Source organism: Colletes gigas, unplaced genomic scaffold (assembly GCF_013123115.1).
Source record: "Colletes gigas isolate AHSC1104 unplaced genomic scaffold, ASM1312311v1 Colletes_gigas_Sc00007, whole genome shotgun sequence".
Lineage (NCBI taxonomy): Eukaryota > Metazoa > Arthropoda > Insecta > Hymenoptera > Colletidae > Colletes > Colletes gigas.
In genome coordinates, this window is record NW_025106636.1 from 5,161,525 (window position 1) to 5,174,188 (window position 12,664).

The 12,664-nt window shown below is 42.3% G+C and overlaps 1 protein-coding gene across 1 annotated transcript in view; it reads right to left on the reverse strand.

Moving 5' to 3' along the window:
• LOC122396071 (octopamine receptor beta-1R-like) overlaps window positions 1–12,346 on the reverse strand; it is a 53,819-nt gene extending 41,473 nt beyond the window's left edge. The window contains exons 1-2 of the mRNA XM_043394185.1: window positions 12,172–12,346; window positions 8,012–9,248 (exon numbers count right to left, since the gene is read on the reverse strand). Of these exons, the coding sequence (XP_043250120.1) occupies window positions 8,012–8,763 (752 nt within the window). The 5' untranslated portion in view covers window positions 8,764–9,248; window positions 12,172–12,346. The remainder of the gene's footprint in view (window positions 1–8,011; window positions 9,249–12,171) is intronic.
• Window positions 12,347–12,664: the final 318 nt, after the last annotated feature.

Sequence of the window (12,664 nt, forward strand, 5' to 3'; positions counted from 1 at the left end):
ATTCACGCTTCACGGCGGGGGAAAGCAACGTTAAACTGGGTAATCAAACTGACCAACAGAAGCTAATGGAGCTTTTGATCACACGGCCCATAGACACGGATAACCAAGCCTCGCTATACAACGATAAAACTATATAACTTTATAATGGTCGACAAAGGAATTTTATGTTATCTTATTTGTGAGATCAAATATGTGGCTTCTAGCGAGACTTCGTTTAGGAAAAAGAAGCTATTTTATCACGTACAACGCTTGACTGGTTGAGATTAATTATTTACGATAGATAAAAAGTGAAAATTTCATTGTAAATCAATGTCAGAGAACACATCGAAACGTTTCTGAGACGTTCCAGGTGGTGGAGTCCTTGTGTGTGGACCCCGGACGTAGAATCCGTGCGTGTAGACCCCGATTTGGTTCGATCGTGACCTCTCGCGATATATCGTAAAGAATATGTGTGAATATGACTCGATTATAAAATAACGAACATGTGCATTAATTAAACCGATATTTCAAAGACTATCCTGGTATTTCGATAGTATTGGTCAACACGTAATATCGTAATTGAATCGATCTAGTCTCGATGGTGCTCGTGGTTCGAACGACTGCTAACAAAGACCTTATTTCATCCTATTCTGCTCGTCTAGCCAAGCACTCTCCGGCTCTGTTTGGCCGACAAAGCACTATTCGATTCCACTTGTCTGGCCAGGCACTACCGATCGAATGGTTCCACGTAGCAAGGGATATTCGGACGAAAAATCATACTTCAAAGTTCTGCTAACAGGGCACATTTCACCATATTCAGTTTGTCTGACGGGACAACTATCTTGTCCTAGCTGCCCAACGAGGCGGATCTTTATTCTGCTTGCTCGATCAAGTGCTGTTCTAGTTCCAAGGCTGGCCACAGCCAGTGATGTTCCACCCATCAGGGAATATTCAAAAGAGAAATAAACCACGAAACTCCTGCTTCGACTTCACTGATCAGGTATCATCTTGCACTGGCTGTCCCATCCAGCACTGTCCTATTTCACTGATTAAACGAACCTGTGCTCCACTTTACTGGCCTAACCAAACACTGTCTTATTCCACTTCTTTCGTTACTCCCTCGACGACGACCCAAATACTCTAAAATTCAAGTATTCGAGTAGTCGAACGCTCATATATTCGAATACTTGAACCCTGGTAATCTCAAATAGTTAAATAGATGTGTATTCGATATGTGTATTCGAATGCCTCAAAACTTCGGTTACTAAAATATTGAAAGGTTATTCGTATCATCCGAATGGCTATAAAATATTGAAATAGTCCGGTTCCCGGGCCACCGTCGGTGAAATTATTCGACAGGTGGCCGGGTTTGGTGAAACGAGATCCGAGAACTGTGAAAAACGTCGCGGTAAGGATTTAAGTTTCCCATTGGTCGATGTCATTGAGATTGGCCCTCATTTATTCCCGGGACGGGAGTCTAATATCAGGAGACTCATCCGCGACCTCGTTGTCGATGGGGAAAGAAAAATGGGGTCGGTTCCGGCTCCTTCGGTAACGTAAGCCGATCCGTGCCCCGCCGGAGTAGGAATTTTAATATTCCACGGACAAATAAATCGCTCAACGGCGAGAAAGGAAATTTGCTTCGTACGATAATAACCCCGCGATTTTTCGAACCGCTCGTCCGCGAAGTAATTCGAGAATCGACGAGTACAAACGCCATTATGGCATCGTTTCAAAGACGCAACAGGTTACGGTGAACCTCTCTCGCTGCGTGATTTACACTTTCGACTTTGCATTCAAATCGCGGGGGCACCGATTTCTCAAGAAAGCTCCAAGTTTCGCTAACCCGGAGCGTTTCGAGCTGCGACAATGGGGGTTTCGAATTACCGTGCATAATCCCTGCACTTCTGACGAGTAAAGCTTTTGAGCGTGCAAGCTTACGTCTGAAATTTCTGTCGAGCCGAACTTTTGAAGCTTCTAATCCGAGGAATTTTAACTCGAAATTTGTTGCGGACCTCGAACCACGCAGAAGTCAGCCTCCAGAAAATAGATTCCCAGCTTGAGGAGAGCTTTTCTGTCTCTCACGGGGATCAGCCTCCGTGAATTTTTATCTGTTTTTGGTTGTAAATGATCAGCCTCCGATTCTATAATATTTACACGAAAATCTAATCTCGAGTTTGAGCAACGGTGCCTTTGAACAGCATCGCGACCCATCGTTTATTATTAGCGACGTTATTCCGGGCACGACGGAGCCGATACGATTCTTTCGTGTACCTTTTTCGGAATAAAGCACTCGAAACGGAGTGAGAAAGGACGCGAGCCTGACGGAATTATGGCCCGACACGCTATTAACTGAAACCACGAACCTTGTGGGTCTGTCTGCAGCCTTTTGGGATTTAATGTACTTTTGCCAGACGTCTCATTTCTACGCCGAGGGAGCCGAGAAATGGAGAAAAATTACCCAACGAGAAGACGAGTGCGAAAATAAATGGAGACAAGCGGCTGTAAATTAGAAAGGGGGAGGAAATCGAGGAAAGGGGACGACAATGGTACCGTTTCGCGCCCTTGGAATTTCACGCGTGGCTTCTCTGAAAGAATTCAAAGACCGCCTCTAATTTTTATGGAACTACTTCTTTTCCCAGGCTTCGAGAACGACGAGGGAACAGAATTGTTATTTACGAGTATTTTTTTAAATTGATACAAGTATGTCGGAGTATTTAAAAACTTCTCGTTGTTTTGTATTTCGCTGACAAGACTGATGGAACGACTGCTCGCGACGCTGGCGTCTCTTTCTTTCGATAGTTTCTTTCCGCTGCCTTCGAGACGTCCTCGAAAACTTTGCAAACGGCGAAAATAAAGTGTCGGTCTCTTCGTTTTTTGTGGGAACTTGATATCGTCAATGCAGTCCTCGTGTCTCGAGTTCTTTCGAGAGATTCAGCTTCGCGAGCGGTGGAAAAGATTGTTATTTACACAGAGGCTTTAAGGATATTTCAAAGTTGCATCTTCGTAAATGATGATGTATATTTTAACCTGGAATATTTATCTTGAAACAGATACAGATCAGTTTTCTGGGACACGAAGTTCAAGCTTGGAAACACAAATGAGACGAAAAGATGTCGCATCTTTCGTCCATTTTTGTCGCAATGAAACTCTGAAATTTATTCCGAATGTTTTCGTTCCCCCTTTATCCGGGGAAACGAGCAGCTTCCGTATGGATTCCCATCCCTTTCGCGGGGTGGGAAAAATAGAAGAATCGGATGTACCACCCTCTGGGAACCACAAAAGCTGGACAGTCGCTACCGTAATCCGAGAAATCGGCTTCGAAATCTCCCTAGCGGCCATTCTGTAGAATCTAAACTGGCAACCAATCGCGAACTCGAAAGACAAAGCTACAGAGTTGTCCCCCTCCCCCCCTGCCCTTCCATTGGACACAAAAATTTGTCAAGCAAGACCTAAAACTACGAATTTTTATTAGTTCGAACGAACCATTAATTCGTGGAACAGAAACGCCACCTTGCCCGGTTAAATGAAATTTCTCCTAACCGGGGACTTCTGCATCCGTAAGACTAAACAGCTGCAGAAGTTTTGACTAGCCAACGAGTAACTTCGCGACGTTGCAGCAACGCAACGAAGCGACAAGGGGTACTCCGTAGTTACGAGAACGTTGGGAAATTAGCTGGGAAAGTGCGCGAAACAAAATTTCCCTAAGTTCCCAGCCAACCACTGTTATCACTGAGCATATAACTTCGACAGACACTTTAATCGCTCGCAATTAGTTCAATTTAAGACGCTCTAATTTGCTACTTTCCGCGTTATGTTCCCACACACACACACCACCCCACCCCTTCGTCGAGTCAGAGTGCTCGCAGACTGTTAAAACGGAAGATAACACAGAAACACGCCATTATACCAAGTTCCAGCGCTAGTTCCAAGAAACAACCACCCAAGTTGTCTTCTACAGAAATTTTTACGAACGCGTTTCGTTCGGTAATTCCGCGTTATCCCGCCATTTTATATTGGTCCAGTACAAACGTTATACACCCTCGATCTTAACTTCCACTTAAATATAAAAATCTTACTTGAACTGTTTAGCTATAAATCCGTAGAATCTTATTTAGCGATGTTTTCGAGTCATTTACGGCCACCTAGCGACGATCTCTGCAAGCTGAGACTTTTCACGACCCTAAACTATAACTCGATTCGTTATAAAACGAACGATTACTTTCGTAAAAATATTGTTGAATGGAAATTCGATGTTACGCGTGTTTACCCTAGCTTATTTATAGAAAAAGAATTAAAATAAAAGGCATAATCCAATATTTGTCGCGGCGGGGGCGCTCGCAAACGAACCGTCGAGTAAATACATGCATCGAAGATCTAGTCGCGCAGCTGGAAGCCGGGAAGAAGAATGTTGGAGGAGGGCTGGCTCGATAAATTGCCAGTTAATTGCCAGTTTGTCGACGTCGCGGGTATTGGACTTTATAGCTGCCTCCAGTGATTTATGAAAGCGTTCTGAGAGCTTCAATAACGAGAAATTGAAAGATTTTCCGTCCGGGAGCCTCGCATTTGTTCCGCCGTTTATCGAGCTAATAGAGCATTGTTGGATGCTATAATGATTGCGAAGTAAATTCTCGATGGGGCCAAATATGTGCAGTCGACTGGGGAAAGCTAGTCCGCGTAAGAATATTTACAGGAATCGTCAAGTGCAAATAAACAAAAATGGCGATGATCGCTTTGAAGTGAATTGGCGATTTTGTCACTTGAAAGCGGGCATATTTAATAGGTATTGTTTCAGGCCGTGCAATAGCAATATACAGATAAAAATGAAACGAGGTACAGCTGAAATTATTGTTATTAAAACCTGACCTCGTACATTGACTAAGATATTCTACGTCCACTTCTACGTAAAGAAAAGCATACAAGAAATACCAACGATATCTCGGAGATAGAAAGAAAGACAATAAGTACGTTTTCTTGGAATAATACAGAGTGGAATTCAAATGTCCAGTAATATTATTTTTCATCGCGATATTAAGAGATACAGAAAATACAAGGGAATACTAAATTCGAACAAATATCAAGGCAATGGAATAAATTAAAATTGAAATATAAACGTGAAAAATTACTATTAATAAAATGATATAATATTAAGATAAATTGTAGTACCAGTAAAAAATATTTTTTCGAGTTTGTTTTGAAGAGAACAATAGTTCTCGACGGTTCAATATCACGAATGCTACGTTTGTGGGAGTACATCTAACCCGGTCACAGGGTATAAGAAACGCATTTGCTTTCAGTTCGCCGGATACCAAGATCGATTCATAATCACGAGCCACCCCTCCCTCTTAACGGAAGACATCCTTGCCTTTCCATTTACCACCCCAAGCTTAGCCATCTGGTATCTCCTTGGGAGATGATGGCGTTTTCGTTCCTCCAACGATTACGTTCAACAGCAACACGTAAATCACCGAAAACATTCTTGCCAGATATCTTCGGCCACCTAAAGTGTTATTATACTGCAATCACGGCGCGAACAACGATAATACATATAATGGACCAAAAAATAGTTATCCTCCCTATCACTACCCCATCAGCAAAGATACCAGCGGAGCAATTACGTTTCATCGCTTCTTCATTGGTGGTGCTATTAGCAGAGAAGACTATTCATAATCCCAAACTACCCCTACGTATAAAGGAAGAAACACTGTTCATAAAATAGCAAATTTCGGGAGGTTGGACAATCTGAACAAGTTGGAGATAAGAATCGCTACCTACCCCGCTTTTATGCGAAACAGCTATCGACTGTTGTACTTATCTACCGAATAAGTCTTCTCTATGTATAGTCTATGATCTCTAGAAACTGGTATCTCAAGTAAATCCATCAGATTTCCTAAAAGCGTGCGAGTTTTATGAAAAAATAAACAATATCGACTCTTTGGAGACAGAAAGGAAATAATTCATCGTCCGCGTGAAACTCAAGGGACATCATTATTCCCACTAGCTCATCTCCCACGCTCCACCCACCCTCCTTTCCGACTCCGCGGAATCGAACAACCCTCGGAAGGCGCATAAACGCCCAGCCGCGTACCAAAAGGCATTAATCTTCCGCGATGGTGAGCAACGGGTATTCGCGGAGCTGTCTTCGGCGCCGACAATTTCCGTGCATCGTTGACACATCCAATTTCCGGCCGGTTCCCGGTCGGCCAGAAAAAGGAATCTGCGTCCCGATATTTCCGATGCTCGGAGCATCCGGAAGCGTCTAGAAACGATCGTGCACTTCGCGTTAGATACTTTCCCATCGAATGGAAGAAACTCCGAACGAATTTTATTTCTCTATCCGTCGTCGATGCCGCGAAACGATCCGGGATGGAAAGATGGTCGCGACATTGTGCTCGATCTCCAGCGGAAGCACGATACCGACTCGTCGAGAGACGGTTCGAATTGCTCTTGAAATCTCGATGCGCCGTCGAGCCTTCCGCATAATTGGTCGCTTAAATAATTGATGGGATAGCGAACCGTGGATACGGCAACCGGTGGATTATTCGTGAAACGTAACGGAGCTAATTACACGGCACGATCGAATGCTTTGCTTCGGTAAAACTCTAGCGTGCAGTTGGTAACGACTTCGAGGCACAGAACTCCGTTTATCGGGACGGAGTTTTCGTCGATGCTCGATTCGGAAAGCTGCTAGACTATTGTCTCAACTTCTACAATAATGATTCTTAAAATGAGCGTGTTCAACTTTGGTACAGTGGAGACGAAACTCGACACCTGCTGATATATATACACGCGTCGTTGAGCCTCGAAATCGCCTTTATCTTTCCAAGAAATGTTCAACTTACGAATCACGAGTACGTCTGGTGTTCATTTTAAGAATCATCACTCTATGGAAATAAATAAAATTACTGGTTCGATGATTCCGTCTTTATCCCTGCGTAATTAATGCAAAAAGAGAATGTTCCTACGCTGTTGACAAGTAGAAACGAGACTCCAGTCAAATGTAAACCTGAGATATTTCTCTAGAGAATTCCGTACGTATTTCAGTGTAAATTGACTGGTATATACGTATCTGCGAATGTAATAGATTTACGTTGAAACATGATACAGTTAGGGGGCATCATTGTTACATCAATTACGAACCCTATGCAATTTGATTTATGATAACTGTAATAATACCGCGAACCGAACCGAGTTTATCTTGTAGGTGAATAGTAGCATTTTATAATGATGCTTCCATTTTATCGTGAAAGTGTTGTGCAATGCTATTGGAAAAATAACAATCCCTGTATTTATTTTTGTAGGAAGCCCTTATACTTGCCGGACATTTATTAAAATTTCCCCCTAAAATCTCTTTGTTATACTCGAATCAAACACAATTGAATTCTCGAGTCCACTTGTCCAACTGTGAACCACATCAAATACGATCCCACGTTAGCGTTATATTAGTTTGTCTCTCTGAGACAGAGAGTATGTGCTCGCAGGTTTGCTCGATAAGAGGAGAGTTAGGGCGAAGATAAGCAAAGAGAATGTGTCCTCGACCCAACGGTTAGGCAAAAGTGGGGAGACCCCATACTGTCTCTCGTATTTTCGTCTCCTTTGGGAATAACCCCTTCAGAGGTTATGGTACTGTATATGGTACTGTGGCTGTACCAGAGATAAGCCCTCGGTGACCTTCAGGTGCCAATTGATTTACCTTCAACTGCAATCTCTAGTTTTCATGATAAATAAAACATAAAATTCAAAATTCAGGATTAAGCGTGACTTTACCAATTTTTTTCTACACAAATTATTAATTCTATCAGAATGTAAAAATTTGTAGACACTCTGCGATAGTAATCACATATGTGAAATTAATTTTAGAGCCATAGGTTAGCTAGTTTTTTCATTAAAAATTCCCAAATGTACCCTCGTTTCGAAGGATCGACAGTCTACCTGACAAAATCTTCTGCGTCCGCGTTTCGAGGACACTCAAAAGATCACCGAATCTCAAAGAATTCTAAAACTACAATTAAAAAAGCGAACGGTGTCTCACCGATACAGCATGCGCTCCTGACGATCAGCCTCCTGATAGATCTTGTAGTACATCGCGATCATGATGATCCCGGGCACCCAGAAACTGACACTGGAGCTGACCACGGCGTACAGTTTGTTCACTTGGAACACACAAACGTCCGGGTAGTTTCTGCGAAACTCGAGATGCTTCTCGGTGGTGTACCATCCGGCGAATATGGGCAGAAAGCTCATCACCGTCGGCGAGCACCACACCACGCTAAGCATGGTGCTCAGCCGAAAGTTGGTCATTATCAGTGGATAGTCTAACGGCTGGACGATCGCGTAGTAACGGTCCACGCTGATGCAGCACAGATGAAGGATGGAAACGGTGCTGAAGAACACGTCCAACGAGTTCCAGACGTCGCACATGAAGTAACCGAACAGCCATCGGCCGGAGAGCTCGACGGATGCGTTGAAAGTCATGGCGAAGATGGCGACCAGCATGTCGGCCAGGGCTAGCGAGACCACGAAATAGTTGGTGATGACGCGGAGTTTGCGATGCCTCATCACCGACACTATCACCAGGAGGTTACCGAACAGGGCGCTTAGGATGATGAAGCCCATCACAGTGGCCTTCACCGTCAACAGAAGAACGTGTTCCAGCTGGTGGCTGGTCTCGTGGCCGTAGACGTCTGAGCCATTCATCTGGCCAGTGTCTATGAGGACGTTGGATAAGTTGGGTAGCTCCGTTGCGTTGCCCAGATCTTCGTCCATTGTTCCGTTCGACTGCATCTCTCGTAGGTGTCTCTGGATGTCTATTGTTTTATTCCGTTACCGTGGTCCACGATGCTCCTCGTCCCCCTCTTCCCCTTCTTCTTCATCATCGTCGACGAGGCGGTTGATCAAACAGTCCTGCCAGGCCATCGAAGAACGGAAGTGGACGTTTACTTAGCTCGCTACGATTAGACCTGCAGCCTCTCTAGGCTCCTAGGATCTCGAGGGAGACGTGACTCAGCCATCGATGGGAGCTTCGTTGGCCGACGATATGGCGCGAACATTTCCGCGGGAAAATACGAGCACGATTCACCGACTCGCGTAGGATCCTGGAACGTGTCGATGGACGTTGATCCGCTACGACTTCGGAAACTAAATTGCTATTCGGGGGAACTTTCTTTGGCTAGGTTCCAGACGGCACGGTGTCCAATTCGATTTTGATCCAGTGGACGCTGCTGGATTGAGAAGCGTAGCCTCGGTTGGAGTTTGAACATCGTGACTGCCTGAAATTTACAGAGACAGAGGATTAACAACAATCAATTAATGTTTATCGTATTTATTATACGTTGATCGTTGCTTTAATTATTATGAACAAACATGAATAATTGCTGATGAAAATAATACGTTTCGAATATCTTTGGCTACTCTACGATTGTGCTTTTCATCAAAATTGGAGAATATCACTTTCATGTATTTTTTAGAGTTTATTTCTACTAGACATTTATTTCTGAGATTATCAATTCTTTCTATTAGACATATTTTTATGAGAGCTTGTAAACTATTTCCACTGTATCAATTTTGAAATTTATTATAGTTATTGCAATTGTCACTTGAATAATGAAACTACAGTTTTGGTGTACTGGGCAACATTTTGGTCTTAATTGTTCTCTGTTGTATGGACGTGAAATGGAATTCTGGGAATTTTCAATCGCGGAGATAACTGTATCCTCGATCGCAGAGAAAATTAAATTGCGAAATGGGGTTACAAGCTGATTACCTGGCGCAATATTTCGACAAAATATAAATAAGCATCGTTGACCGACGGTTCCCGGATTCTGATAGGATCGCAGTGTTAAACAAACACCTCCGCGCATCTGTTGCAAAAATAATTGTTTATCCAGCGTGAGAGAAATCCGGTAACTATATTTTTTTTTTGTTATTGCAATTACACAAACAAACCGAACAATTGAATTTTCTTATTGTTCGTATAAATATTGAATATTGCCTGTGAAAACAATGATGAAAAAAAAAATTCGGGTCTCAATTTTGAAGACACCTTTATCGATAATCATTTAAATATCAATATCATTGATATTTCACTGTTATAAATATTAACGTTAATAATTATTTTATACGTATAATTAAGTGAACTTTATAACTTATTTCGAATATTTTTCCAACTAAATGCTTCGGGAGGAAAATTACGGTAACCAATTTTGAATATTGAAAAATCGATTTCGGTCGAATTAAACGTCACGAATATATTTTTTAATTGCAAAATTCACGGAACACGACTCAATTATCGAACGAAAGCTTCGAAACGTATAGGCCATTTGTGACGTTATTATGCTGATCCAGCAAGATAACCGGAGCTGAAAATTTATTCACAAATTCTATTTTGGTCTTGAATCCCGTTAATGAACCCAATTACAACGGAATATTAAATCATCGCAGTCTATCAGCCCTGAATGAACCCAGCCATCGGCGTGGTATTTCATGTTTTCCAACATTTTTATTCCCGCCAGGGACGAGCAACGCGGCGTGAAACCATTGTCTCGTTTGGACGAGATTTCGCGTCATTTATGCAAATGTCACGCGTTAAATATCGCTTACTTTCAGAGACATTCGACGACAAAAATTATTTTGAATTAAATGCGAATTAAAATTACTTCGATTCGAATGTCTACGAGGGGCTTTTCCAAGTCATTAAATACTGTGGCGACCCGGGGAGTGGCACCAATTAACACTTGCAATCAATGAACAGCGAGTGAAAATTTTTAGAACCAATAAAGCTGAATCAGGTGTTCACAAATATTTACTCCGTGAATTTTTCAGCGGATTAAATTCGAAATCATTGCACACAAATTCCTGGGCTCGGTGTTCGAGCTCGTCGACAATTAAAACCGATGCAAAGCGTTAAATACGGGACGCGTGGTCGTTAAAGGTAAAAATGTTGCGCGGTGGGTAAATTTTTATTAAGATTGCGGCCGCGCGCATTTTCCGAGGATATTGGAGCAGGAATGCCGCACCTGCCGCGGCAATTAGGAGAATCGTGTAGCAATGAGAGTCGCGGGGATTTTCTGGAGCAGAATGCGCGTTGTCTCGCTTCGTGGATAGATGCAGGAAGGTGGCTACGAGCTTGGACGGCTTCGAGTTGCTTTAAATACACGAAGGGACGCGAATAAATGCTACCAATGCTCGCAGAACGAAAATAAATAACGATCTGTACCTGCAAAAAAAGAAAAGCTAGCACGGAGGCGAAAAAGGGTATGAAATTACGAGTATAAGGGTTTATCATACTAAATATTGATACAGCCTCGTTCCAGATGTTGGTTAGACTTTTAATTCATAATACCTTTTCTATATTCTTATTTTTTTTTTTCCAAAGAAATACAAAATTCAAAAATACAAAGTGTTTGTTAAAAATTCCTTTTTTGTTTCTTTTTAAGAAATTTCAATATAAAATATTCTACTTTACACGGAATCATTGCAAGATGGAAATTCATTCTATTATCGTTGAAGACACCATTGTGTCTGACATACGGTCTAGCTATATTACTGACGTACTCGATACTGTTTTCTTTCTTCAGAAAACAGTACCCAGCCGAGATATTTGTGTCAAACGTATCTCTCTGGTTCGTATATACTCAGTTTCTCTGATGCTCGTCAGCATTCAAATCATGCTCGTTTTATTTTCTTTTGCATCTTCGCGCACCTGCGTTTTAAACTTCGTATCTCCACGGTTCCTTCGCCTCCGCAACTACGTTTCTTCGCCATTGTTATATCCGTCCGACGGACCGTGTCACGCAGACTTCTTTACGATTAAAAACTTCTATCGAGTACGGTACGATTGAGAGAACAGAGCTTTCTGATCAATCTTTTCCGACTTAAGACTTAATAAAAATAAAGAAAAGTTCTGGTATAACAATTATTTCCCCAAAACAAAAATCTCGAGAGAAAATTTTTCTGCAGAAAATGCCGCTGATAACAATTAATTTAATTTATAATTGGTTAATAAACGAATTGACAGGTGCTCTTGGTGCTAACTAGTGAACACTCGCGTATTCAGGAAAAAGAACTAAGTTTCGGTGGAGAAATGTCTACGAGAATCGTGCAACTACCCAACTAGCTATCTATACCCAAGACTATGCAATATTGAACGTAACCAGAGTGATATTTCAAGTGCAATAAAGGTGAACAATTTACCTCAAGGTTCCACAGGTGCGTTGGTTCCCAATATACACCGGTTGCATTGTCATATTCGCAACGAAATTCTCATGACCGTGCACAGTTTACAATTAACTTCCCACACCGACCTCGATAATTGTCCACATCGTCCTAAAGTGTCGCATCTACACCCTTCGAACTTCCTCTTGGCTCACCGTTGGCAAACGTCGGCGAATCTCTCGGCCAGAAATAACATCTCATTTGGAAACATTTGTTAACACAATTGACCACGTGGTCCACTGTCAATATTCTCCGATCAAACAGTTTCCACACTACTCGCTTAACTGACAGACCTCTGTTTCATTCGTTCGGGACATCCACTGTGAAATTTCTCCCCGGAAGCTCCTTTTGTCGTCGAGAGAAGACAGCGAATCTCGCTTAGCGTACTTGTTAGAAATAGTTCATATAAAAAATTCTCAATTGTGGGTAATGTGGAGCTTTTTCAGGGATTATGGTCGTTGAGAGAGTTTAT